Source organism: Aspergillus bombycis (assembly GCF_001792695.1).
Source record: "Aspergillus bombycis strain NRRL26010 chromosome Unknown contig00067, whole genome shotgun sequence".
In the NCBI taxonomy this organism is placed as follows: Eukaryota; Fungi; Ascomycota; class Eurotiomycetes; order Eurotiales; family Aspergillaceae; genus Aspergillus; species Aspergillus bombycis.
In genome coordinates this window covers 26,630-54,290 of record NW_019170069.1, presented here as the reverse complement: position 1 = coordinate 54,290, position 27,661 = coordinate 26,630, and the positions used below count along the sequence as shown (strand labels likewise).

At 47.6% G+C, this 27,661-nt stretch overlaps 6 protein-coding genes across 6 annotated transcripts; 3 read left to right on the top strand and 3 right to left on the bottom strand.

Annotated features, from left to right (window-relative positions):
- Positions 1-2,822: 2,822 nt before the first annotated feature.
- Positions 2,823-3,643, bottom strand: ABOM_008528 (uncharacterized protein; the record flags this gene model as incomplete). Its single annotated transcript, XM_022535657.1, has 2 exons — positions 2,823-3,340; positions 3,415-3,643. 2 exons carry the CDS (start codon positions 3,641-3,643, stop codon positions 2,823-2,825), a joined length of 747 nt encoding a protein of 248 aa, XP_022387382.1.
- A 1,743-nt stretch (positions 3,644-5,386) lies between these two features.
- Positions 5,387-6,475, top strand: zrfB (low-affinity Zn(2+) transporter ZRT2; the record flags this gene model as incomplete). Its single annotated transcript, XM_022535656.1, has 1 exon — positions 5,387-6,475. One exon carries the CDS (start codon positions 5,387-5,389, stop codon positions 6,473-6,475), a length of 1,089 nt encoding a protein of 362 aa, XP_022387371.1.
- Positions 6,476-6,962: 487 nt separating this feature from the next.
- On the top strand, positions 6,963-7,445 carry fkbp3 (peptidylprolyl isomerase family protein FPR2; the record flags this gene model as incomplete). Its single annotated transcript, XM_022535655.1, has 2 exons — positions 6,963-7,198; positions 7,277-7,445. 2 exons carry the CDS (start codon positions 6,963-6,965, stop codon positions 7,443-7,445), a joined length of 405 nt encoding a protein of 134 aa, XP_022387370.1.
- A 264-nt stretch (positions 7,446-7,709) lies between these two features.
- On the bottom strand, positions 7,710-8,750 carry ABOM_008525 (heme/steroid binding protein; the record flags this gene model as incomplete). Its single annotated transcript, XM_022535654.1, has 1 exon — positions 7,710-8,750. One exon carries the CDS (start codon positions 8,748-8,750, stop codon positions 7,710-7,712), a length of 1,041 nt encoding a protein of 346 aa, XP_022387350.1.
- A 943-nt stretch (positions 8,751-9,693) lies between these two features.
- ABOM_008524 (ATP-dependent helicase) lies at positions 9,694-12,713 on the top strand (the record flags this gene model as incomplete). Its single annotated transcript, XM_022535653.1, has 2 exons — positions 9,694-10,062; positions 10,134-12,713. 2 exons carry the CDS (start codon positions 9,694-9,696, stop codon positions 12,711-12,713), a joined length of 2,949 nt encoding a protein of 982 aa, XP_022387349.1.
- Positions 12,714-18,910: 6,197 nt separating this feature from the next.
- ABOM_008523 (G1/S-specific cyclin Cln1) lies at positions 18,911-20,229 on the bottom strand (the record flags this gene model as incomplete). Its single annotated transcript, XM_022535652.1, has 2 exons — positions 18,911-19,954; positions 20,017-20,229. 2 exons carry the CDS (start codon positions 20,227-20,229, stop codon positions 18,911-18,913), a joined length of 1,257 nt encoding a protein of 418 aa, XP_022387348.1.
- Between the last annotated feature and the right edge of the window lie 7,432 nt (positions 20,230-27,661).

The window sequence follows — 27,661 nt, the reverse complement described above, 5'->3', positions numbered from 1 at the left end:
TATATTATGCATATATGGGACAGTTCAAAAGGTATAGAATAGAACTGAAATCATGCACTACATGCATACCATATATAGTTGCGTAGGTACATAGCTGGGCCCATATCCAGTTGCATTGAAAATACAGAACTAGAACGTTCAGCTGCAGCAGGATATCCCTGTTTTGCAACCTGTCCAAGTATGCATGTCAGGTATCTTGATATTGAGATGCGTTACACGGCAGAGGGTGCGTGTATGAGAAAATTGCGAAGCGCGCTGCGCATACCATGCGATATATACATTCGTCTTAGTCACTTTGCCTGATGCTGGGCTTGGTAGGCGAGTTACACAGCACGGCTGTATATTAGAAGGGACTGATACCATGCGATGGATGCAGTCGGCCACGTCGGTTTTCTGTGGTGGATGGAAGACAGGTTACTTGTGCTGGGTGTTGCTCATCCAAGTTGTATGTAGAGGTCATACGGTGCCTGGTGACATGGCGATATGTGTTCCCCCCGCCTCCTTGGGTGGTCATTCGTGTGAGCTGAGATGATGACTGTGCTACCTCCCTCGTTGTCTTGGAGGTGGCTGGCTGGCGTTTTGTCTGGATGATGATTACATTGTTGGATGACCAGAGTTATTCTGCGCCGGTGCTCAAGGGATGTAACGTCTTGTAACCATCGGTTAGCCAGAATGACTACGAGGACAAAGAGCTATGTTGGTTTGAAGGTCGTTTCCTGAGAAAGAGATATGACATCGGTGCCTGGTCTCTTTTGTGGCTATCGCTCACATGATCCGAGGGGCAATTCGGAGGTTCGAATTCCATACTCTTGTGCTGCTAAGTTGTTCGCTCACGATTCTACCTTTACGCTAGACCTTTCAGTAGGAAATCAGAGGAGTCTAAAGCGATCAAAGAACATGCACCAACACCATCCTTCCGTTCCGTACTTTCTTGCTTTTATTGCCGCTTTTATAACTATCTTCAGTCCCTATGCCCTCCAAAGACCAAGCTACGTCCCCAATTCTAGTGACATATAGTATGAAGCGACAATGAAAAAGATAAACAATGATGGCGCGGTTCCTCTCCGTATATAAAGAGTTGGAATCCAGCTTGAAATCCCAATGCCTAATACTCTTCTCAACTCTTTCCTATCCTAACAGCATCCGCCATATACAGTTCAGGGCCAAATTAATGTAGTTCACCATAGTAGTAACCTCCAGAGACCGACCTTTGCTTCGCTTTCATGGCCCAAAATTATTTGCTTTAGGTATTGATTCACAGTGCTACCCCTGAATATATTCCTCTCCATTTCTTGTCACAAGTCCTTCTCGACGTGTTTGAAATGCTGGCATAAACTTGGAGTACATGAGATTTGTATTTTCTATGATAAATGTGATAACTGTGTCACAGTCCAAAAAGAAGCTTACTCAGGTTAATATGTATACACATACATATATATCGGCGAGTTCTAGTTAATGAGAACTATGACTAATCTCCCAAGAACAAGATTCGTTTTGAACAAATACTAATAGAACAATGCTTCTAGAACCTACGACCTGGATCTCTAGAAACCAAGTCACATTATATTATGTTGAATAGGCCCTGCATAGTATATGGTGGAGTGGTATGAGGCGGTGAAATATTTGATAAGTATTACCAGTTTTAGGGTCATTTACAGACATCGTCCTGTGGAAGTATTTGCACCTGCGAGACTCAGTGATACGTATTATATATCAATATTAGGGCCAAGTGGGCTCTGGAAGGTGCTTGTTGTGTGACCTGAGCTGTGCATAATATAGAAAACCTCGCAGGAGAGCAAACGGAACGACAAGGGTCATCTCGCACGTTAGAGCATTGTATATAAATACTAACAAAAAGAGAGGCATCTGACACATTTAGGGTATTATATATACAAAGCCGAAAAACGCGAGGACTACGAGTCCGAGAGCAAGAAACCTGAACAGAATTCCAAGGTAATGAAGGGTCCCATAAGCGCTTGAGTAAACAAATCCATTCAGAGATGCGCCGAATCTACATAGGGCTTTCTGGAGCAAATCAATAATGGGTACCACCGAGATTCGCTCATACTAATGATATTCACTGAAAGGACTATTCTACTACTCCTCTGAATGACATTTATATATTTAGATATGTTCTATAGTAACCAAAGAATAGATTATGATTTCCAATCCGCATGTTTTGCTACTATGGTATCTACCTGACTTATTCAAGTTGGCTGCGTAGTTCAAGAGACTGGCCAATTTAAGGAAGTGCCATGTACATGCGATTTCTGCTTCAACGTTTTCCTTGTTCCTCCGCGAAAAGAACTACCACTCTTCATAGGTGAGGGATAGAAATGAGTCAGAATAATATGCCCATATTTCACGTGGTAGACAAGACAGACAAGATCAATTAGATCTCTGCTGAAGTGATGGCGTGAACAAACAGTCACTACTACCAGCTCCAAATATGGCGTCACATGAGCTGCGCTCAGTGTGCTGCCGTGTCAAGGGGCAATATTTCCTTGGCTTGGCTCCGAGGCAGGTTTGCTCTCCAGAGATTCCTAACCAATATAGTAGTATTTTGCTTTCATCAAATGTCTACAACCTGTCAAATTAAGATGAACGCGAAGTAGTCCTCCGAATCCACTTGTGTTCATTTTATGTTGTATTATTTGGTTTTATCGCTGGCTTCGTTATCCTTGACGAATTCAGTTGGAGCTCGGTTGCTGATCTCATTGACAAGGAGATGGATGCGAAGTGTACGCTGCACAGAGTGTCGAGCCCTAGCATGGCTGCAGGTATGACAATACTTCCTGTTTCGACTGGCAAAAATGTCTAGATCAGCTGACATCTTGCTCTTCATCCAGATCTCCCTGGGCTTGAGTGGACATCCACTCCTCCATTAGAGCCTGGCGCGTGGGCTCCGAAGATCCCGCACTTGCTCTAACTTTGTTCCCTGTACGCGTAACAAGTAGGCATAGAATCCAACCATAAATGTTGAAACCCTCATAGTTCGTCCTGAAGCGCAACTTCTTATCATCCGGTTCCTCATCCTTTCGACGTTTCGAGGCGCGTGAACTAGCTGTGGCTTCGAATGCTCCGTCTGCATCTCGTTGACGTTTACCCATTCTACCGTTCTCCTCCGCAGTGGCTGGAGGGATGTCGCGCAAACTGACATTAGATTCGCTATCGCTCTCGACCAAAATACCAGCATCGGCAGCCCCGCTTGAACTTTCCGTAGGTTGGGATGGATTTCTTGCTCTCGATGCGTTATGGGGTTCGTCGAACTCTTTGTGCCGCGTGAGGAGTGAGTGGCGTGTTCGGGATTCGCGGAGGAATAACGAAACCTCGAAGTCCTCTACATCAATTGCATGATTAGACATTGGCATATTCTCTGGAATCCGCGGTAGTTCCCGCATCTGGTCGGGATACCTTCAGCTATCACGTCTTTCACTGGTTTCCCTTTCTTCCGAGCAAAGAGCCTTTCGCTCTCCTCGCGTAATTTAGGCAGAACTAACGGGCGAATAGCAGTGAATATCCGGGGTAGGACGGGCTCCCGGCTGTCGAGGAGCCATCGTGTGTCCGATGGGTTTTCTAGGTAGATCCGGCATTCGAGGATAGTATACTTGCTGATTCTGAGGTATCGACGAAGAGGGGCCATACTGCGATCCGAATATTTTCAGAGATGTAGGGGTGGATCTCGCAGCTAGAATTGAGCATAAGCCAAGGGAAGGGGTGACAATCTATTTGAGTAGAACCTCAAAAGAAGGGTGGCCAAGGTTTGGCTGACTGGTATGACATAACGGCCATCCTCCACATGATCGGAAGCTTTCTGCCAAGCTTTGTTTACTCAGTCGCGAATCTGATAAAATATAACTACTCGTACTGTTACAGTAGGTACGTAGTATTACTTTGATTATGTTATTTTATCTGGGTTTACTCGAGGTCGTTACATACCGCATCGACAGTCTCTGGTATATTTAGCCACTCAAGAGAAGTTTTTGTTGCTACCTACTAGGCGCTTGCGAATGTGTTTCAACGTTGGGATACTCTTAGTTATCCAGGGTTAGGTTCTGCAAAACCAGCGGTAAATTTTAGGTAGAACACAAGAGTATGTGACTGCTCATGGACACACTAAATCAATCAGCGAAGTCATCATGAAGGGAAAGCAATCTGTGTAGGTAACAATGGGCCAGTCATTACTACTAAATAATTAGTTCGTGTACTTAGTTATCATCATTACTTCGTCCATTATGTAAGGCGGCTGCCTTTTTCCAGCCCCTCCAGAGCCAGTCTACACCGCTTTCCCTTTCAATAATTCTACCCCCATGACGGTCACGTCGTTTGTTGTATGCATGGTCTTCAGAGGGTACTACTAAGTATACTCATAGATCGTGGACCTGTAGTATTGACCAGAGCACAATGGGTATTCTAACATTCTAATGAAGGTCTGTGTTCAGGACTTACACCATCAACAAGGAGTAATATGGCACAGCCGATCCTCTAAGAGCCGGACCAAGATACAGCGACTTCGGGAACCACCGATTGAAACACCCAAGTTTATAGTAGAGTAGCATCGCTCACGTGACAGGCCCCCACAGACAAAGCAAGAGGTTGCCAATCAGATGGGAAGAAAAGGAGGGTCAGCATGTCCCCAAGGTCCTCAATGAAGTCCGAAAATGTCTTCAGATCCGCTTGCCTCCAAGGTCCTCGTCCACTGTGACCGCACACCAATACAAGTGGGACATCGAAATCTCGACGCCCTTCCACCATGGACACTTCCATCTTCCTCCGCGTTAGTGTACAGTACCTCCTAGAACCATCCTCACATCGGCTCCTGAGGAATAAGGAACGAGTCATTGTTACGTCGAACCACACGTCCTTCATCATACACTGCGAAAGGTGACATACACTCTGAGTCGTGCTAGGCATACATCCATCCCACGCTACACTCCAAGGTCCTCACCTCGAGACCGGATCCCTACCGCTGCCTCGTTTGGTTGGATACAAAAGACACTAAGCATACGCCAGAAGTGGAGTTCAAGGACCTTGCGGACATTCAATCACATCGGTCGACACCTCGTTGCACAACAGGATTTGATATAAGGGTAGCGGGGCAGGAAAACCCATAAATTGGTCTGAGATACCAAGAATACCAAGCACCGGCATCCTGCAGTCCAAGAATTCTTCGCCTCCCTTGCGAGTGTTTCCGTTCGTTTCCCACGTGGTTTCTATATTTGCGAATTCCTTATTACCTCAACTTTGAGTTCTATTGGGCTGTCGTGCCTGTCAGAGAGTTTCTTTTCGAGTTATTGCTCCTGGCCCGTGCCGTCGTGCATCGGTTTTTGGAAAGGCATCTGTCAATCTCTCCAGTCAACCAAATCCTCTAGGGAAGTGGGACAGCATGGATGTTCTACACACTCTCCTCACCCGGGATGAGGATGCAGGGCCCGCCCCTGCCTGCGATACAGGTAACGAATACGACGGTCGCATGGGTTTGCGCATCTCCTCTATCTTCGTCATCATGGTCGGTTCGATGTTTGGCGCTGTCTTCCCGGTCTTTGCAGGACAGTTTCGACGTACGAAGTATTTAGAGTGGGCTTTCTTCGTTGCCAAATATTTTGGCTCTGGTGTCATTATTGCTACGGCTTTCATTCATCTGTTAGCTCCTGCTGAGGAAGCCTTAACAAATGAATGCCTGACAGGCCCGATCACAGAGTATTCCTGGGTCGAGGGTATTATCCTAATGACCATCGTAGTGCTGTTCTTTGTCGAGATGATGGTCATGCGGTATGCTCGGTTTGGCCAAAGCCATGCACATGAATTGGCGCATGAACATGGCCATGACCATGACCATGACCATGGAGAGACCCGGACTGGTGGCTCTGAGAGTGGTTCTGAGGTCTTGGACAGCAAGCATATTCCCGGCCGGGATCATCTGGGTCACTCCCGCGACCACCATGACCCTGAGAAAGCTTCTCATGATACGTCTCTCGAGGAGTATATGGCGCAGCTGACTGGTGTCTTCATCCTGGAATTTGGTATCATTTTCCATTCTGTTTTTATCGGCTTGACCTTGGCCGTATCCGGTGCTGAGTTCGTTACGCTCTATATCGTCCTTGTATTCCACCAGACTTTTGAAGGTCTTGGTCTGGGGTCCCGACTGGCTACAATTCCCTGGCCTCGCTCGAAACGTCTTACCCCATATCTCTTGGGCATTGCATTCGGTCTGTCGACACCAATCGCGATCGCGATCGGATTGGGTGTTCGCAACTCGTACCCTCCCGAGGGCCGCACGACTCTCATTGTTAACGGAGTCTTCGATTCAATCTCCGCCGGTATTCTCATTTACACGGCACTCGTGGAGCTTATGGCGCATGAGTTCATGTTCAGTAGCTCGATGAAAAAGGCGCCTATCCAGCACGTGCTGGCCGCGTTCTTCCTCCTATGCTTGGGTGCTTTGCTGATGGCCCTTCTTGGAAAATGGGCTTGATTTAAGATTTGTCTTTTATTTTATCTTGTTCTGTTGCTGTGTTACTGTGTGCAATATACCCCATCGGCAGGTTGTTTGATTTATTGCTGGGTTGCCCCATTGCCCCATTGATTTATTGCTTCATTGCTCCTACTAGGTATTTCGGAAAATATAACTTTACCCCTATTTGCTTTTCTCAAACGTTAAAAAATATTGATAAAAATTTTCAAGGACTGTTCTAACTTGACATTTCGTAAACAACGACCAATTTAATGGTTTAATTAGCATACCGGAGTACTCAAGGAATCGGTGCCTGAGGTAACCTAAAAGGACGAACCCGGAGTTACGCCAAACCGCATTTAATCTAATCTCCGCATAAAGAACCCCAACCAACCACGTTTCCTCAGACCCTACTTCAGCCACCCCCAAAACATCAATCAATCTCCAACTCAACTCCATCACGCAAAACCACATTCTCACTCACCAAACACACCCCTCAAGTTTCAAAATGCGTTTCTCAATCTTCTCCACCCTCCTCGTCTCTCTCGCGACCCTCTCCACCGCCGCCGAACTCGGCATCGAAAAGACCCACGAGGTAGAATGCACCCGCAAAACCGTCAAGGGCGACACCGTCCAGATGCACTACAAAGGCACGCTGCAGTCCGATGGCTCCGAGTTCGACTCTAGCTACAAGCGCAACTCGCCATTGAAGTTCAAGGTCGGTTCGGGTATGGTTATTAAGGGGTGAGTCTTCTCATTTGGCCTTCTTTCTTACTTGTGATGGACCTGGGCATTAGGCTAATGTTTTTTCTCGGTTGGAAGGTGGGATGAGGGTCTCCTGGATATGTGCATTGGTGAGAAGCGCACTTTGACTATTCCCCCTGAGTATGGGTATGGGTCTCGTGGAGTTGGGCCGATCCCTGGTGGTGCGACTTTGATCTTTGAGACGGAGTTGGTGGGTATTGACGGTGTTTCGAAGGATGAGCTGTAAATTTGGTTCGGGGGTTAGACTTTTTGTTTTAAATTTAGTTATTGAAATGGGAATCTCTTTTGTTTTACTACGGTGTCGGTTGATCCCGGTACAGGGGAGTAGAGAGTCAGTAACTTCGAAATTGATCTGTATATGTATGTATGTATGTATGTATGTAGATGTCTGTATCTCCGGGTATCGTGCGAAACCTCTAGTATAATACAATCGGCTGTTTCCAAGTCTAGAACGATTCAAAGAAAAACCAAAGCAAAAAGGAAATACAAGTCAGTCCATAGCATCGAGGGCATTCTCAGCCGCTCCATCGTTCTCGGAAACGAGGATGCCCACAAGACACTCCCCCAGAATGGCATCCCAATTCACCCATGGGTGAATCTCCATGAACAACTTCGCCGAGTCCTTCCCGGCACCACGGAGCAATTCGCCCTTCCCGCCGGGGTGGAATGGGACATACGGCGTGATGTTATAGACCTTGCCCTGGTACGAAGTCCAGGCATCGCGACCCTTCCGGCCATTCTGCGCCTTGAGCATCGACGGCGTCACCTTGACCAGAGTTGGGGGTAGATTTGCACCCCGCAGATTGTTCTTAGGGTTCGATGTAAGCGCGGCCCAATCCAGGGGGGAGTAGCCTGGTTCGAGAACCGCCCGCTTCGATGAGTTGGAGGGCTGTGCGGTGAGTTTGATGGGCGCCAGGCTATTGCTTGAAGAGCGACCGGAAGGCGGTACACGTAGGGACGCTGCTGCAGACGGTGGCGGACGAAGGGAGCTACCTGGGTTTGGGCGCGGGGGATATCGTCCCGCGGGGGCGGATTGTGGTTGTTGGGTTTGGGACATTGTCTGACGGAGTCGAGGTGGCGGCGGGGGAGGCATTAAGGAGGAAGTGCTTGCGGTGGGCAGTGGTGGAGGAGGCATGGCAGCATTTTTAACTGCGATAGCAACCGGTTCTGAGGGCTTCGCTGATCCATTCTGGATTGGCTTTTTGTCGGCCTGGTTCTCGGTAGCGATGGCTGGCTTCTCAGCCTTGCCGCTGTCGAGATGAAGCGTGGGCACTTCGAGGGACGGGGGACTCGATGCAGACGCCTTTGGTGTTGACTGAGGGTCTTCTAAATTTCCGTTTTTTTCTTCGAGGGGCTTGGAATCACTCTTCACTTTTGTATCATCTATGGCGCGATCGGCAGGTGGCTCTGCAAGAGTTGGTTTCGACGGGGGTGAAGAGATGGTGGGCTCAGACGTCCAGCTGGACGGAGGGTGACGGTAAAGCAAGAAACATGCGGTTGCAATGAGTGTAGCCACTCCTAGCCAGCCCATCCTGGGTGGTCCGAAGGGTGTAGATGGTGAAAGTGAGAAGGATGCCTGAAGATCGGAGAGGACAAAAAAAATGACGACAGGAACACATCTCCAAACGCCCGGGGAAATCATGTGGCCCGTGCATCGGACGATCGGAGTCCAAGTATAATTTAAGCTTAACCACCCAGACATTGTCGTCAGTAAATTGCTAGTGTTTACCTCGTCATCTGTACATGATGGGCATGCTATAGAAGGTATAGTTTCTGAGAAGAGCATCCTGTACTTAGTACTTATGCCTGCACTGTTGCTCAGCATGACTACTAGTACATGATCATATAGCAGAGGTCCACAGCATGGACTCAGTCTATCACGATGAACAGATCTAACGAAAATCATAAACTTCCTTTATTTGCCAGTGTCTAATGAACTACCACCTTTAATCTATACTACAGGGCCTTTTAGACCTCGATGTGCAAAGGGCGCTCTGCACATTAGCAAAATTCCCCAGCCCCCCTCTACACTTCCGTGGTCTATATACTGCCGTACCCAGCGATATTCTTTGTTTCCATATACTTAGTAACATGATGGGGCTCCTTGCGTCTCTATAAGCCATCTTGTACTTGCTGTATCGTATACCTAGCCGATACCCGAGTCTATCTCGTGATGTATATCATGGAGCTCTCTCTCTGTTCGGCCAGTTAGGGTGCGCTCTCCAGACTGGACGAAGGCCAATGTTACAACCCAAGCTAACATATTTGCAAGACCATCACCCGATCATATGCACACGTCCCCGAAAACCCTCCGCATCCGAGAGAAAGAGACGACCAAGAAACCTCCCAGAACAACAGCATCCATACTTCACAGTATACATCGAATCACATGACCACGCGATAAGAGCGCGTCGCACCCCGACCCCCCACAAAGTCCAAACTACCCCAACACGCCCAAATCATTCCCAAAACACATGGATTCGATACTCGATGGGTTGAACTCTGCACAGAGAGCCGCCGTGGCGTCGCCGTCATCGATCCTCCAAGTTCTCGCCCCGCCCGGCTCGGGAAAGACCAAGACCTTAACGGCGCGCGTCGCGTACCTCCTCGCCCACCATGGCTATCGACCGCAAGATGTCATCTGCTGCACGTTCACAATCAAAGCGAGCCGGGAGATGCGGGAGCGTCTGGCAAAGTTGGTTGGGGATCGGGTGCAGTCGAAATTGATTCTGGGAACGTTTCACTCCATCTGTCGACGGTACTTGGTGACTTATGGGTACTTGATTGGACTGCGGAAAGGATTTGGAATTGCAGATTCCGGGGATAGTTTGGCCATTATTAGGGTATGTTTTTTCTAAGAATGGTTGTTGATTGGGGGGTGTGGTTTGCTTACTTAGATCTCTTTGTGCGGTAGAGGATTGTCAAGCGGCTACAGTTCAATATCCAGCCTAATATGGCTCGCGGGCGGATTTCGTATCAGAAGGCACATGGGGTGACGCCGGAGGATTTGGAAGCGAAACATATGAAGGGCTCTAAGGTGCTAGAGCATCAAGAGTTTGTTCAGGTTTACCAAGCGTACGAAAGGCATCTGGCAGATTCGAATCTACTTGATTACGATGATCTACTTCTACGGTGCGCCCAGCTGCTTCGACAGCACCCGGAGTGCGTTTCGAACGTCCAGTCAGTCTTAGTCGATGAGTTTCAAGACACAAATCATATCCAGTATGAGTTGATGAACCTTCTCGCATCCCAGAACAGACGAATCACAGTTGTCGGGGATCCAGATCAGAGTATATACGGGTTTCGATCGGCTGAGATTAAGAACTTGACACGTATGCAGCAGCTTTATAGCGATACATCTGTTGTGTTGTTAGAGGATAATTATCGGTCTTCGGGGTCCATTTTGAGGTCAGCTCAAGATGTCATTGAACAAGATTCGTCGCGGCCGGCTAAGAGGCTGCAGCCAACTCATAGTGTAGGGACGATGCCGGTATTGCGAAAGTTGCCAACAGCAGAGGCCGAAGCTCAGTGGATCGTCCTCGAAATTAAAAGATGCATTGCCTTGACGGGGAAGCTGCTGAAGTATTCGGACTTTGCAATATTGCTCAGGTCGGCCGCACTTTCGCGACAGATTGAATCGGAGATGGGAAAACAGGGCATGCCGTACAGGATGGTCGGAGGCTTACGCTTCTTCGATAGAGTAGAGATCAAACTACTTCTGGATTACCTGAGAGTTATCAGCCAGCCAAGAAACACCGATGCGCTTCTGCGAGTTATCAATGTTCCATCGAGGAAAATAGGTGAAGAATCGATTCGATCGTTGATGAGTGGCGCGGACAAAGCGAACAAGCCTCTCTGGGACTTCATAAAGGACGTGGCACAAGGTCGCAGGTCGACCGAAAAGACTCTGTCGAAGCCTACTAGCCATGGATTAGGTGCCTTTGTCGGTCTGATCGAGTCATCGAGACAGAAACTCCTCGAATGCACTGATTGTTCGGCTCCGAAGAAGCTTCTTGAGTTTGTAATCAAGAAGCTTTGCTTCCGAGAATATCTTACATCGACGTACGGTACCAATGAGGAGAACAAATGGGCGAACGTGGAGGAACTTCTGGGCCAAGCGGAAGATACGGCTGCAGCTGGGGAGGAGAGTGAACAGGACGATAGCCTTCCGGAAATTCAAGGCCTCTCACAGCACCAAGCTCATCCGGGAGAAGAGGCACTGTCACGCTTTCTGGCGAATGTGGCGCTCTCGACGGAGGTTCTTCAGCAAGAGGGAGAGGAGGGTGAGCAATCACAGGAGAGAGTGACGATCTCCACTATCCATGCCGCAAAAGGCCTGGAATGGCCGGTGGTCTTCGTGCCGGCTGTGTATAACGGTATTATCCCTCATTCGCGTGCAGAGGATTCGGACGAAGAGAGACGGTTGCTCTACGTGGCAATGACTAGAGCGCAGGCACTGTTGTACCTGAGTTACCCCCTCGAGCAATCCCGCAGCGGTGAAACGACAAATGTATCCACATTCCTTCCGGAAAGGGTTATAGAATCACGGTTTCGTTTATTGGGACCTAATCTGTATGAACAGATCGTCCATGGAATCGCTGACATCTTACGGCGGCCGAGACCGACTTCTGAGGCTATGCTCGAGGGTCAGGTCTCACTACCTTCCACGCTTGATGACCAATGGACGGTCGACGGTCGAGAGGCTCCGGACGCTGTGTTTAGATGGGACGGCTCTAGAGCAGTCGATGGAAAGGAACCTAGCGCTAAAAGACCACGGTATAGCCGAGAATCTTCGATATCAACCACAACCACGTACATGTCTGCGTCAACATACACAATGAATGGCTCGAACTTTTCTGTGCCTACTACCATGTCGCTTGGATTCTCGACGGCGCGGGAGTATATCGCGACGAACACAGCCGCTAGGCAGGAACAAAAGCCAGGACTCGGGGTCGAGAACAAATCAAAAACAACAGGAACTGGAACGTCTGGACACAGCGTGGTTGGCCTTTCGCAGAAGAGCATATCCGGGTTCTTCAGTAAGCCTTCGTCTCAGCCCAAACCGAAATCTAGCGAATCAGCACCGGCACACTGCCACAAGACCCCTGGCGATCGAAACAATGCCATTGGGCCGACGGCCGACGGCAAAAATAAAAACGTGCTCCCAACGAACTTCTCGACGTATCGGCCACAGGCGCAGCGCCTGCAAGCAGCCCGTCCGATTCTCGAACCGTCGGATCCCAACTGTTACACGTGGCTGGCGACGTCTTCGAAGCGCACGGAGAAACCGATCTTGCGCAGTGGTGACGAAGGCAGGGAAATATCCGACAAGGGCGAAGCGGGAGGGAGTGGGCAGCGAGCGAGGTTAAAAGACCTCAAGGTCCGGTTGGAGGTGCCCGACCAGCGACTACGTATCACACGACTACGATGTCGATGTTACAGGGCGCGGCACCCGTCCCGACGAGGAGAACACTGGGGATTCGACGAAGTATGAATGGGTGGGAAGAACGGATGAAGAGGGCAGGCAATCAACGGCCGTGATGGTTTGACCATAGATGCAGATTGGTTGTTATGGACTGGGAACCTCTTATCTGGGATATCACCGGGTTAGGTGTTTGGGCGTCAAGGTCGATGTGATTGAGTGCCTCACCACAGCGTTCGGGCTTCTTGTTCCACATGTCGTCCCTTTTTTTTTTTTTTTTTTTTTTTTTTCTTCCCTTCTTCTTCTTCTTATTTTGATTTCTACCATCATGAATGTATTAATGCCTAGGTTACTGCCTAAACCTCTTGAGATACAGATACCTCGACCCAGTGGTGGTCAATCCATCGGACTCGGCTCATGACTAAGCCGAACAAATCATTCATTATGTAAGATAGAAGGGAAACAAGATGGAGTAATGGAGGAGTTTATAGCAAGTATCCCAACCAACAAAACCGTAGTATCAACTTACGTACAGGGGGATGGGTACACTTGGCACCACTCCAGGAATGCCAGTCCAGGGTGTCGTGCCATGGTATCTAGCAGAACCCCCCTCAACATGGAAACCCAGACTGACTCTCCGATGATCATTACCAACCTCTCCATCTGCCCCCCCCGAAAGGGAGAACCCCCGAGCAAGAGTGTCTGTGAGAGAGAGGCAATAACGCAACGATTCTAGCGGTGAAACTCATAATAATGGTTCAATACGAGCCCCAGTAACGGACGATAGTAACGGTAATAACGAAGCGATCAGCTGAGAGGGATCCATTCCCCATCATTTTTCCCATCCCGAAGACTCAATCCAGACTAGAGCTAGACTAGACTAGGCCCTTATCTTCGTCCATTTCTGGTGGTGCTTTACTAGCCGACTAGCTTGTAGTAGTTTACGGAGACTGTCATCCGTACACCGCATGATAGGTATGCGACTTACGTTCAGTTTTGCGCAATTATTTGGGGACTAGCTGCTATCGTACGTCTGTAAGTCCTCCGGGGTAACGAAAGTACTACTGGTAGTATGATATTGAGTGACGGGGGCCTTGTAGTGTTCTGCGTCTTGTTTCTGGTTGAGAGAAGAAGGTAGGCTAACCGGAGCCGGGCTAGTTTAGTGACCTGGTATTGGAGTCTAAACTGTTTTGGAACGAGAGCACCCATTCCTCGCTCCGTCCTCCGTACAGTTGGCACTTCATCCAACCTTACTACTAGTAGTATGGGGAGTGAAATTGGGGTTAGCTCACGTCTCAATTTGACGGAGAGGTCTTCCTCCAGTTCGTTCTGGACGGATTAAACTACCCCCGTGTTTTGTTGGCGGGTGATGAAGTGGCATATGGCGTCTGCAATGGTTGCTTAGTAGCTTGTGAGCGAGCGAGACCAGGCATGCACGTATGCTGGTGTGGAAGTATGTATGTACTACGTATGTAGTAGTAAGTACCGGCACCCGACCTGATGCCGTCGGAGCTACCTGAAGCTCGCTGGAAGGGGGAAATAGACGAAGTGGATGGATTCCACTTGAGCTCATTTAGTCACTTACCTAGTACGGGAAGGAAAAAGGTTGAGGTGTTTAATTCCGCGCAGTACCATGGGTATCGTTTGTTTAGTTTGTACCCATAGTAGCTGAGTTCCAGTGACGCTAAACCCGGTTGGGATCTCCCATATTTAGAGTTACAGCTTATGGAGAGGTACCCTCGAGGGAGAGCCTTTGAGCAGTAGTACTAGTAAGTAGGGGATAGGGATGCTCCAAAATGGTGCGTAAAATGATGCTTCAAAGTCACTTCTCCAGTTACTTATCCAGGTAATGATGGATGTTATGTGGATAATAATAGGTGTGGGCGTGAGGAATGTCCATATAAATAGCAATCAGGTGATTGACCTGTATTCGGGGGCGTATGGGGTTGTACACGACCCTGTAAGTTACCCATCCGGAAATCTACGGGCCAATAGGAAACGGGCCTCTCGGTTCCAGGACGTAAAATACAAACAACGCATCATTCATTCTGGACACCTGGACTTGCGTGGATGAAACTGAGGCAGATATGACGACGGATCCTCTCTGCTTCGAGGCACCCTCATTGGGATCTCCCAAGCGACGGTACAACTATTGTTCTGGACCAGTTGGCCCCCCCCCCGTGTCATCCTGCCACCGCCACACCAGGGCGATGATTAAGAGTCCAATTGTGGTTACTGAATCAGCCTCATCAGGCGCTGACAAGCCTGACCCCCGAAGTGTGGCTGGAGCCATTGTGCCCTCTCTTTTCTGTTCCTGGTTCACGATCAGGCAGAGGAGATTGTAGTAGGCAGCGAACTGGCAAGCCGAACCAAACCGAGGGCTGTCGCCAATTGATGGATGGATGGATTGATTGATTGATTGAAGATAATCATTGACCATCATCCCTACGAACATCCCGTCGACGATGCGTCGGTAGTGCCAATCAGAGATGGGTGTCATGGCTATCCGGTTCGCCGCCTCGTCTTTTCGAACTAAATTTAATTGATTTATTTTATTGAATTTATTTTGGGATGTATTTTTCTGCCCCTGGCAGTCAAAGCAAAAAGAGAGGCGGTGGACTCAGAAAGTCAATGAATGGAACTTTTTGGACCCTTTCTGATCCCAGATTCCAGAACCTTGGTCTGCTTCACGTCGAAGGTTATTATGAGGGAGCATTACTATCGTTTCTTTTTTCTTTTTTTTCTCTCTCATTTCTCATTGCATTATTGGGGGGCAGAGATGACGTCCCTCGTTGGAAGTGGTCCCATCATCCAATATGCTATCCACATCATCGCCTGTTCTTGGTATAGTCGCTCGAATCACTGCAAGATGACCGATCTCTCGCGGACCCCCTATGACTAGTTTAGTTTCATTTTCTGGATCTGTTCTGTGCCTTTTCCTGTCTCTCTCACTCTCTGCCTTTTTCTTTTTAGTTATTTTATTTTATTTTATTTTTATTTTCTTCCTCTGACTTTTGATTTATTTATTTTTAATTTTGGGTCTAGTTTTCGAAGCTAAAATCCCCAAGATGATCGATTCTATTCCCTTTCGGATAGATTCTCCCATACTTCCCCATACTTGTAGGAAACCTACAAAAGGCCACCCTCGTCCGCTCCCCATAACCCACTTCAAACCATTAGACAATCAATCAAGCTTCAAAGACTCTTCTGCGACAAACAATCAATCATCTCTCACGCCTCCTTCCTCCTCCTGACCTCATTGTTCTGCCTACGATTGCCTGGGCTTCTAGACTTTGCCTTGCTCCGCCACTGGCCTTACCTTATATACCTCCTCTATCGCCCTCCAATCTCTACCTTGAGCAATCCATATCATATCAAACCTCTTAGCTACTATACTCTCGTCGCTACAATCCATCCTCTCTACTTTCCAAACAACAATCACACATCTTCCACCTCCACCTCCACCTCCACCACCACCATCATCATGCCTCACAAAGTCAACCAGTCCAATTCTACTCTGGCCAGCACTGGCAGTAGCGGTGACCGGGTGGTTGTCACAGACCTGCGAGGTATGTAGTACTACGTTGACCCTTCCGATAGATACATGATGGTCCCCGTTCTGCACCCCGGCCATATCTCCAACTTGCACTAGGGCTGTCACTAACGGAACCGTCCTGGTGTCATAGGGTCTAACACAGGTCCACGCCGAACGCAACCTCCCGTCGTCGTTCATAACCAGGGGGGACAAATATATGACGAAACAAGACCATCCGATTGGGACAAGCAACGGTGGAAGTAAATATATGAATGGTGCCAGCATTTGGGTTCTGGTCACCTGCTGCTGGCCAGCGGGTGTGAGACAGGCTCTTAGTCAGCTGATTATCCGCGCGGCTTTCCCCAAAGTGAGGCGAGCGATCGGCAGCGCAACTTTCTCGTTTCTCTCGTCTTCCGCGTCTCGTTCGAGACCGGCAATCGGCGGATACGCTCTCTCGGTCTACATTCTGGACCGCTCCAGTCACCCCTGATGCTAGTTCCCTCCGTGGCAGGCCGTTCATTCATTCATTGAGGTCCCCCTGTTGGGATCCCCGGATTCATACATCCACGCCCTTGTATACATACCACTGATGCCACTGTACTTTTACGAGTTTGGGTTGTCGTTTGTTTGCTTTTGCCTTCTTCTTTATTGCCCTTTCCTTGTGTGTTCCTTTTATCCCTTTCCCGCTTTACCCTATCCTTCAAAGCACATGATACATTCCCCCGGAACTGGCATGAACTCTGTTGTTGTCGCCCTTCAATGGAAGCTTCAAGGTACCAAGTACCCTTGCATCGAAACCATGCAATCACCAACCGAGAGAAGTCCATTAAACTTCTTCAGCAAGCGGTGTACCTACTTGGTGGTTGGGCCCCCGACACACCATGAGCCAGCTCTGATCCCCCGTTCTTCTTCCCTGCGTTATAACTTATGTATATTACCCTTTTTTTTGGCTACTATTGATTCAGGTCCGGCGTTCCGCATAGCGTGGGGAGATTAGGGAATAATCTCAGGTGGTTGGCTATCATCATCATTATTTTTTCATTGGGTACACATCATTAGGTCATGTCATGTCACTCACTCCTGGATTCTTGCTCGATGCTGGGCATTGGTTTGAATTCCAATTCAACTCACTCACTGGATTATCATCTTACGCCCGACATGACTTGATTCTTTTTTTTGGATTGAAGGGCTACGTTATCCTTTATTATATCTCTGTGCAATTAGTGATATCTGTTGACACAACTATGCTTGTATAATTAATTTCGGATATATAATATACTATAATTATCTGAACTTCGCTTCTTGCTTAATTACTGTTCAGTATGGGGTCGGTTTATTCTCAACCCTTGAGTAATGGGGCGATTTTAAGTGACTGCCAACCGCCGTGAACAATCTTCGGGAAGGTCTGACAAGAAGATGCGCGGTGCCCTGAGGACTTCCAGGGCGTAATATCGGGGGTATATTTCAGACCAGGAGGGAGGAGTTTAACGAGGCACGGCAACACGGCAGGGTGACAAAGGGACATACGTACATGCCTTGGGACCCAGTAAAGGGGGGAGGGCCTTTAATCAAACGCCGGAATACTTACCCGGGTGGGATGGGTAAGAGTAGATCTTAGTTGATGGAGGGAATGATGGGCCCCTACTCCGTATATAGCAATAGAATGCCGTGATACTGATCTCCTACTTCTTCCATCCATGACTAAGGTGGACGAATGATCCTACACAGGACAAGTGGTACATAAGGTATCATGTATTGAATTCCACTACGATCTTCTCATCGCAGTAGTATACTATGCTCATCTCATCTCAGCTCATCCACCAAAATAAATAAGACACTCCCGGGTGGTTGCTGGGAGCCACAAAAAAAAGGGTAGGGTTCCAAGTAGAAACAAAGAAGAGGAAATCTAAAGAAAGCAGAGAGGCAAATGTGTCCAACCTGACACGGAAATGTTCAAGTCCATCCACCTGTCCAAATACCTTCTCGCTGTCCAAATCATTAGGGGGTAACAAAAGCCATGTCAACACTTTTTACCTCGCAGCTTTTGCGTGGAAGATTTTTTTTCTCTGGCGCTTTTGCTTTTGCTTTTTTTTTGTCTTTTTTGGTTTCGGTCTTTTTCTGCTTTTTTTGTTTTGGAGGGACCTCTCTCCATCAGCCAAGATTCCGAATGGTGCAGACAACGTAATTCTCTGCCTGCGAAAGAAAAAGAAGAGTATATTTCATGGGAGGTGAGAGGTTATGCCACATTAGTGTATGTATTTGAGTAGGATGGGGGAAGTTCGGTCAGAGGGGGTCAAATATAGAGTCTTCAGGTCAGCAAGCACAAACTGCCACCTGGGTGCCGCTGAATGGGATTGAACTCCAACAAGGCTGAGAAAAGGAAGATCACACAAATGAAATAAGAAATGATTCAATAAAAAAATGTAAACAGGCAAATGCAATTTAAGACTCGAACGGCTCGCGCTTGCAATGCTAGATATAAGAATGAGATGCAACTTGGAACTCCCAAGGGATGAAAACACAAGGAAATGGGTATGCCCTTTAGAAAAACGAAAATGCAAAAAGAGAACAAAGTTTCGACCACATAGGTAATCGGTCGAGCATTGAGGATATCAATGATAGACATAAACCAGATCGAGCACTTATGCATATGAAGACAAATGTACCGATATTGGTATCCACTCATGTATTGATACACTATTGACGGGAAGCACCCTCAACTGATTTGTTGTATTCAGTAGCTAGTGGTGAATGACATTTGTGGTTGAAGGAATTGCTGCCCCTGGGTGAACGTGGTCTCCTGATATACACGAGAGTCCACATATTGCATGCTCGGCGGTGGCGTAGGGGAGGGAGAGCAAGCGTTCGCCCCTGTGGCCCCTTTCACGAAGGTAGTGTTCCCCCCATTGACAAAGGCATCGTTTTCGGGTGTAATCGGCGGCGTGATATAACCGTGGGGCATGTTCGACGGGTGGGGAGCCTTCTGCGGAGTAGCAAGTCCAATCTCGCCGTCGTACGGTTTGGAATCGACATTGACGTCTGAGGGTGGGCTTGCTGGGGTGTAACTAGCGACCGAAGCTTGACGAGCCAAGAACTGCTCTAGAATCTTTGAGACCCTGGAGAAATGAGCCGACGAATACTTCCGGAATAAAATTTGAGAAGGCTGATGAAGCTGCTGAGACAAGCCCACCAACGTCATTGAGTCATACTGTGAAGCCCACTCAGTGTGACGAGGCTGTGGTCTATTAAGGATACACCGCGCAAGAGCTAATGAGGCTCTAGCAAGATCAGAGGATGGCTTGGACACAAACTCTCGGTGAAACAGAGAAATCTCCGAGATGTACAATGCCATGTGTTCGACCTCGGGGTCGTATGATGTGTCTATGACAGCCATCTGAAGGAAGCTGTCCACAGTTGGGTGTCCAATCGTCCAACCCAACGTCTGCAGAACATGCCACTCCATCTGTGTGAACATATCGTCATCATACAGGGAGCAACACATCGATTTGAGTTCCTTGATAGTGGGCACGCGATCCTTCTTGTCACCATATTTTGCTGCGATAAGCAAGGCCGCACACCCAACCAGTTGATAATGCCTCTTGTAGACCACACGCTTTGAGCAGTATCTATCGAGGAGATTGATCGTCAAAAAGAGGGTCGATGGCAACAGCTGGAAGGCCGTGTGGGCTTCGATTAAGAAGTCGAGCAAGTAGGGGCGCATAAACCACTGAATCTCCGTTTGGATATCGATTGATTCAACATCAGGGAGGGTAGATGCCTGAAATGAAGATAAGATTAGCTAAGAATGACTCGGGTTAATTAGAGTATATGGTAACCAACATCCATGTCCAGCATGTGAGACAGAATATCATCACGGAACTCATCGCTGGCAACTTTGGACAGCTCATCCGCAATGGCATACTGGCGCTCGCGAGCAATCAATTTTGCGTGCTCCTTTGGGTCCATACGGGGCGCGGGGAAGTCCTCGTACGATTCCACAAAGAAAGTTTCGCAAGGCTGATAGCTGGACGTAGGACGCTTATGATAGGCCATGATGTCGAATTATGTCGATCTCGATGGTGATATTATTAAAAGAGTGGACCTGACCAGAGCGAGTCTATCAGGAAACGACGGAATTAAGAGAATGACAGTCGCCAGATTATTTCGAATTAATGAGCGGAATTAGTTGGGAATATTAAGGACCAGTGCAAAGACGATAAGCCTGAATATTGGAGAGAAAGGGAGCCGGACAACCAGTTGAAGCCTTTCGTGGCCGGAGCTAAAGGAGAGACTGTTAGTAAAATTATTATTAGATATTAAAAAACTTTAAGCCTTGAGAGAATGACAGGCTGCAAAAATTCAAGGAGAAAGAGAAAGAAATGGAGAGAAAGGAAAGGTAGACGAATAAAAGATGAAAGGTTAAGGAAGGTTTGATGAAGGAAGGTAAGAGTCAAAAGAGTATTTGGGAGGTGATAAGGGGGATACCCGGGGATAAGAGTACTAACCCAGATTAAAGCCTTCGGGCAGAGGGCACGGTGCAACCCTTACCGTGACGGCGAGTCTGGCATCTAGGCAGGGACAAGACGAGATGATCTGTCACCTGTGGACTGTGGAGGATACCAGTTCGAAAGGCGAAGGACGACTGAACGTCTTCACCCTAGGAACCGGTGCTTGATTACAAGCTTATTGGGGTACTCCGGAATGTGGAAGGGGAGTACAGGCACGAGCCTATGTAGGGATAGGGAGATCGTCAGGGGAAGTCAGAATGCAACAAGAATGTTACAACGTACAGTTTGCTCTCCGGTGTATGAATGGTTTCTTGTACACGGCCGAGATAATGCAAACGGAGCGTTCAATGACCAGTTCCACAGCCAAGGGAGTGAGGTCAAGTTGAAGCTCAAAGTATCGGGGGAAGATCAAAATCGGTCTCCTGGAGCCAGAAGAAGTCATGTCAGCCACTCAGTCCTTTCCAGATATTCTGTCTTTCCGAATCCCTCATTTGAATTGTGCACAAGACTTCAATTGCGTGGTAATATTGTGGCTTGGGCATGTCATAGGTTGGAGTAGTAGCCGAAGTATGCACGATCTTGACAGTTTCCATGCCCTCCAGAGCACCTGAAAACCCCTTGAACCACCTCAGCGTTCAAGAATGCGAGCCCCTCTTGCAGATGATATGAACGGCTGATGAGATAAACTTCATCCAGAACGTAGGACCCGCGTTTTGAAAGCACCCTAATCTTCCAACCTCACGAGAACCCCATCATTCCAGCCAATACTTATTATCCAAGGCTCTCTCAACCGGTCGCCGACCTGCCCCGATCTATCCATTGTCTAGTCGTGAAGAATTGTTGAAATCCATATGCAGGAGGCCAATTACTCCAGAGAGCACGAAGTTTCGGAGGTGTTGAAGGTTGCAACCGATTCAGATTTCTTATGCAGTTGTCGGTTTTGAGCCATTGGCATTCACCAACATATTGGGCGTATTCCCACAGTGAATTTTTACCGGGTTCATATCGATAAAAGACCAACGACACATGCAGATATCATTCCAGTCTTGTCCCAGACACACACACACACACACACACACATGACACAGGAATGGGGGATGGTGCTTAACCAGGGTAAGGGGGAAAGGAAAAATTCTCTCACCTCCCAAGAAATCACCACAAAATACAAATCATATACACAAAAAAACGCTTATGACAGGAAAGGAGATGGAAAAAAAGCCCTTCTTGGTCGTTCTTCTAACCGGCAGAAGCTAGATCAGGGGAACTCAATGTCGACGTCACGGATCGGACACCGGCGGTCAGGGGAATCGCCGTTTGAGCTAACAAACGTCGAAATAGGAGGACGTCGAAGCAAAGAAGCTGACGGACACGGCTCGACTGGAGAGCTAGTGCAACGGGCTGAAGATGGAGTCGACAGATATAGACAATTCCGTCAACGGTATCCTTGCCGGCAGACCAGTCTCAGATCTCTCCAAGAATTGGCGGGAGGCTAGAAAAAGGAGGAGGGGGGGGAAGGAGAAAAGGGAGAGATGCGAAGATAGAAGGAAAGGAGGAGAGAAAAAATGAGGAGGAGGGATCTCTCTCCAGGCGGGTGTAGTAGAGGAAAAGAAAAGAAGAGAGAGAATCAGAAATGGGGACAAGAGTCGGAGATAGAAGTCTCGAGAGTCGCTGCAGGTTACCTCTGCCCACACCGTATGGTAAAGCGTGACGCTTTTCCCGTATTGAGGATCGTGTTTAGTATTCCCAGTATTAATTAGTAGTAATAGAAGTTTGAAAGGTACCGGGTAAGCGTATGGTTCGGTCCTTGTTTCAGCGCCGTCTCAATTATACCTCACCTCGCCGACCAGCGTTGGCTGAGAGTTCTACGAACGGACCCTACTTTCCACCTCCTAGAACTGTAGGTGGAAAAAAAAAGAATGCCATACCCAGTGCTTTGTGAAACAATAGAATGATTTGACAAAATGGCGCCTTGCCTTGTCTCATGCCTACATTTCCAACCACCAGTGGCACGATAAGGCATGGAGGGCGGAGGGGGCTAGACGGAATTACTGGATGATACAGGACACTGGTTTGAATTCGAGAATAGGAGTTCCATCAATCCTCAGCACCACAGCAATAGTCGTAATGAGGTCGGTAGCCATACTACTAGTTAGTTCTGATTTGCAGAATATCGCATCGAGCATTATAATAGTACGGAGTCCTTTGGAGGAAAGTCTGCCTAGGTGCAGCCTAAGCCCCATACAGGATCGAGGGGAGCCCTTACTGAAGGGCGAAAGTTAATACCGTTGATACGACCAGGTACGTAATTCCCGCCGTTTAGTAAGGTACCTGGTACCTATTACTGACTGGCCGGCCGTATACGGTACAAGGTTGCTCTCTACCTTCTACTAATTATCTCCGGCTTTCTGCGTCGTTCTTCTTCCCAGGAAGCCAGACTTTTCGTATCAAGGTATAACAATCATTGACTTTCAAGATCCATTGAGCCCTAGTTTCCAGCTTGAGAAATACATATCCTACGTTGCAATGCTTGCTGACGGTCGTATCCCCCTTAATATCTTCTAATATACTACATTCAATGACTGGTCTTTGTTCATCTATATAGGACACAGTGATTAGTTGATTATTTGATTTTTATTACCATTTTATTTTATTTTTCGCTTTTGAAGGCTGCATCTAAACTCTCTAACCTGCACGGCGTCCAGCACCAGCGCTCCTTCGGTGGGCTTCTCGGTGGGGTGATCTCCGTCGTCACCGACCAGTCCTCACCAGCCATTGACTCCCTCCAGGAACACCTCGGGTCCTTGGCTCAGTAACCACTTTTTTTTTTTAACCCTTTCCATTATTGACCTGCATCTTTGGGTCATAAATGTGCAAGCTGCGTCACTGTAAACTACACTACTGTAGGTAAGCCAGCATTTCACATCGCAGTCTGCAGCAGAAAATAACGAGCGATTATTCTTTACTCCTTTCTCTTCCGTTAGAAATAGATATCCTGAATTCCCATTATCTTGGTATGGCGTATGTATGTACATGAGTACAGTACAGCGATGGATAGATCCATGTCATTTATTACCGGCTATTGAGCGTATGATGAAGTCACTTTTCTCATTTGATATTTTGATTTCTCTGGTGCCGGATAACCCTAGGCTACTAGCCTCTTCCTAGTATATTCAAGAATCGTAATGCTATTTGACGACTACCCACAAATTGCGGAGTAACCGACTTTAGTTTTCAGCTGCTGACGGTCTGTAAATAACCATCAATGAGTGGTTCGCATTTTACGGCGCACTTCGGTAGAGGTATGATACTACATAACACATACATACATACATACATACATGGAAGCGGTCGCGTTCTCGCCGTCATAGACTGCTGACTGGCTCAGCGCCGAATCAACCCTGACTTCTTGTCCGCTCCATCGCGTGTCTCCCGCAGCCATTCACAACCAGTCAATGCCATCTTCTACGCCCCTCGCCCGAGCTTATGTACTATGTACATCCCTCGACCAGTCGACTTGAGTTTTTGACACACCCGGAATCTCAACCATGATTTACCGTGGAGAAAATCATATGTCAAACTTTTTCTACCGAACTATGTATGAACACGACACGCCAGAGCGACGCGATATTCGGTTGATCTCGACCTTTGAACCTAATTACATGAAATCGCTACACGGGATCCTCTTTACTGATTGGTAGGGCTTTTCTTCATCTATTGTTCGCGTTATTGACGTGCAGTTCTTCAATACATGTCCATCTCGTCACTAATGCTCCAATGTGAACGGAAACCCAATAGAAAGGAGGGACTACCCTTACTGTCGTAACAGGTGGACGATCCCATCAGAAAAAAAAATCGTTTTGCTTCCTGCGCATTTGTATGTACAACTTGCGGGGAATTGGTACTTTGCTACGGGACACATGGCTTAGCCATCGATTGTCCGGGGAGATATGTTGTCGCCACACGATCGTCATCGGATTCTCGCGATCGCAGGCGGCATGGCTACTAGTCCACGTACATTCAACGGAAGCTATATGCGTCGTGCCGTTGGTGACACGCAGTCTATCTGCTACCATGCAACATATCCGGAGATGCTGAGTTCAGCAAGGTCTGGTCAAAGTTATAATTCTGGACGCCTATCATCCAGTCAGTGACAAAAGATTTCTTTAATTAACGGCGTTGTGCTACCCCTTCTTCCATCGCTAGCCCCAAAAAGGCTGGTTAGATTTGACTATGGATGCAGCTTTATACACAGACACTGTGAGACGGTGCAGACAAAGCAAGGGGCGCAATTGACTGGCTGAGGGTGCTCCATTATCAAAGGCCCACCTTATCCAATTCTGCTGACTGTGTCTATCCATGTTACCTATCTTCAATATAAAGTAGCATTCTTATAACTCTACTCCGTGCCCTCTCTGGGAATCTTTCATATTCTGGACCGGATATGATCCCCGGCCTCGATTCGTAGGCCACCGCCTATAGTTTGGACAAGACTCTAGTATCCACACTTGCATACATCTACATATACATACATGCCTTCATAAATTTGCAGTGGCTGAGGTGGCTGGAAGCAGTTTAAGTTCATTTCCCCCACACCAGGATGCATACCTATGTAACTGGGAGTTTCATTATGCAATAAGGTGGCTATCTTATCCCTGCACTGGAGCTCATTGTTCAGCCCGGAACGGCGATGTCCTTGCTTGCTTTTTGGGGCGATCATTTCCACTCTCTACTGGCGTTGTATCGGTTCGACCCTCGGAAAACATGTGCATGTCTTCCGACAAAATCGAGGGATCAATCCGTGGTACGATCTAAGTAGACTATTGAAAACGGGACAGCCGTCTTTCGTGAAATGCACGATTGCGTGTGGTGCCGATAATCGCCCTACTCCATTCTTCCGAGCGTGCGCTATCCAAATCCGTCGTCCCCAACAACAGTACAGGCCCTTAAGGTCGCAATATTAACCCGTCATAGTTAGTTAGTTAAACCAATTACTTAAGCCAGGGATATCGCTCTAACTAACTAACTAACTGCGTCAGATATTTAAGTACGGGGCACAATGAATCATATATTATAGGGGTAAAAGGGGCACTTGCTAGCAGGGATGGTTATCTTAAGACCTCAAATTTTTAGGGCGATGGCAGGTTGGAAACTCGTATCCATAATTCACTCATGTCTGTAACTAACTAGTAGTTAGTTACCTAGCAATTAGAGGACTTATGTAATATTGTCAGCGCAACTTAAGTTCAAACTTGTCTCCTAGTAAAAAATATCAGGCCATTGTGACACAGACAGAGCTTAAAAGGGAGGGGGGCGCAGCTTTGTCGTTTACGACCTTCCATTAGTAGAAGTTAGGTTGGAGTCTTCCCATATTAATCTCTTGGTCATTACTCCATACTAGTAGTATTGTGATGGACAACCTTCAAAACATGGGGTACCTACTAGGGGCGTCGTGGTGTCCTTGCCTAAATTAGCAAAAAGTGGCATTGCCGCCCCATGTCTCTAGTATTATTTCGCCGATGAATATGTTCGATTTCACCTCCTTTGGGAAAGCTGAGGGTGGCGATTTCGCTACAGATAGATTAAAGGGAGTCCGTTGGGAATAGATACATATTATTACTACCGACATCCTACGGGAAGTATATCTGCATCTCTCAATTTCAAGGTGATTTGGCAACTGGCGCGGATGCTCGAGGTGCCTTTCCGAGATAATAATAGACCTTCCCTTGCTGTGTACCTGCAGACCTTATATTCATCACTTCCTCTCGTCATTCGCCTACTTTAACTTGTAGTTGTCCTTGCACGATCCCATGCATCGTCCGCCTATATTCAAATCGCTCAGGATGGACCCAACAGCCCAGGTGCATACTTGCTGTTACCCAAAATGGTAATACGATTATAGATTAATGATGTTGGTACAACAACGGACCCAACCTACCTTGTGCAGAACTATTGCATACTTTCAGGTGTATATCACTCTTTGCCTTGGAATTAATTGAAGACTTGTAAACCTTTATTTTATGTAATACATATGCTCTGTGTCTGTCTGTATCTGTACGTGTTAAACGACAATACACCAGGATTCTTGATGTATCATCGAAACCCTCTCGTTTAACAGACCCAAAAGACTAGGCTGAAAACGCAGTGGAGGTATGACAATAGTAGCCCAGTCTGTATTATAGCGTTTGCAAAATATCACTCTTATTTTTTTTGTTTCTATCCTATCGAAAGTCCTAGTTCACTGCGCCATAAAAACACACCGCAATCGGGACGTTGAAATTTTGTGCCAACCCACTGCGGATCTCGAAAAATACAGTAGCAAAGGATACTACTTCCGCCCACTCACCTTGTCACCTTGCAGTCGAACATGATAGACCGCCAGGCATCAGAAGGGACGTACATGAAAGATCATCCTTGCCTGCGTTCGTTCGGTTGCCTAGAGACAGAAGGAGCCAGAAAAACGTTAATTTCTACCAAATGGCAGTTGTTCGGGGTTAATTGGGCGGTATTTTCATACTTGGGGGAAAAGTCAATCTGCAGCCCCGCAACTCCGACAGATTGGCCACCTACGAGAACACTTCAACGTTGGCCACATTTGTACATACAGTACGCACAAAACGGCGGTAGCCGGAAGTAGCGGCTGCGATACTCATACTAAGCGAATTTGGATATGTCGGTATGGGAATATGGGATGATGTGGGCCTGGTAGGGCGAAAGCTGGTGTGAAAAAAAAACCTGTCAACAAGCGGTGTTCTGGAAAACCTGAAGAACTTCATAGAATTGGTACATGTATCAGATTCCCGTCGCATATTGGTCCAAAAGAGCCCACGGTTGATCTTTTGATCCATATACTGGCGTTGGATGAGTCGAGAGATGTTCGATACTCTGCAAATAATTATTTTATACGCACATGGCTGCACATCCTTTGATGTATATACCATGTCCACCCTGGCTGTGTGTATCGAGTGTATATGAAGATC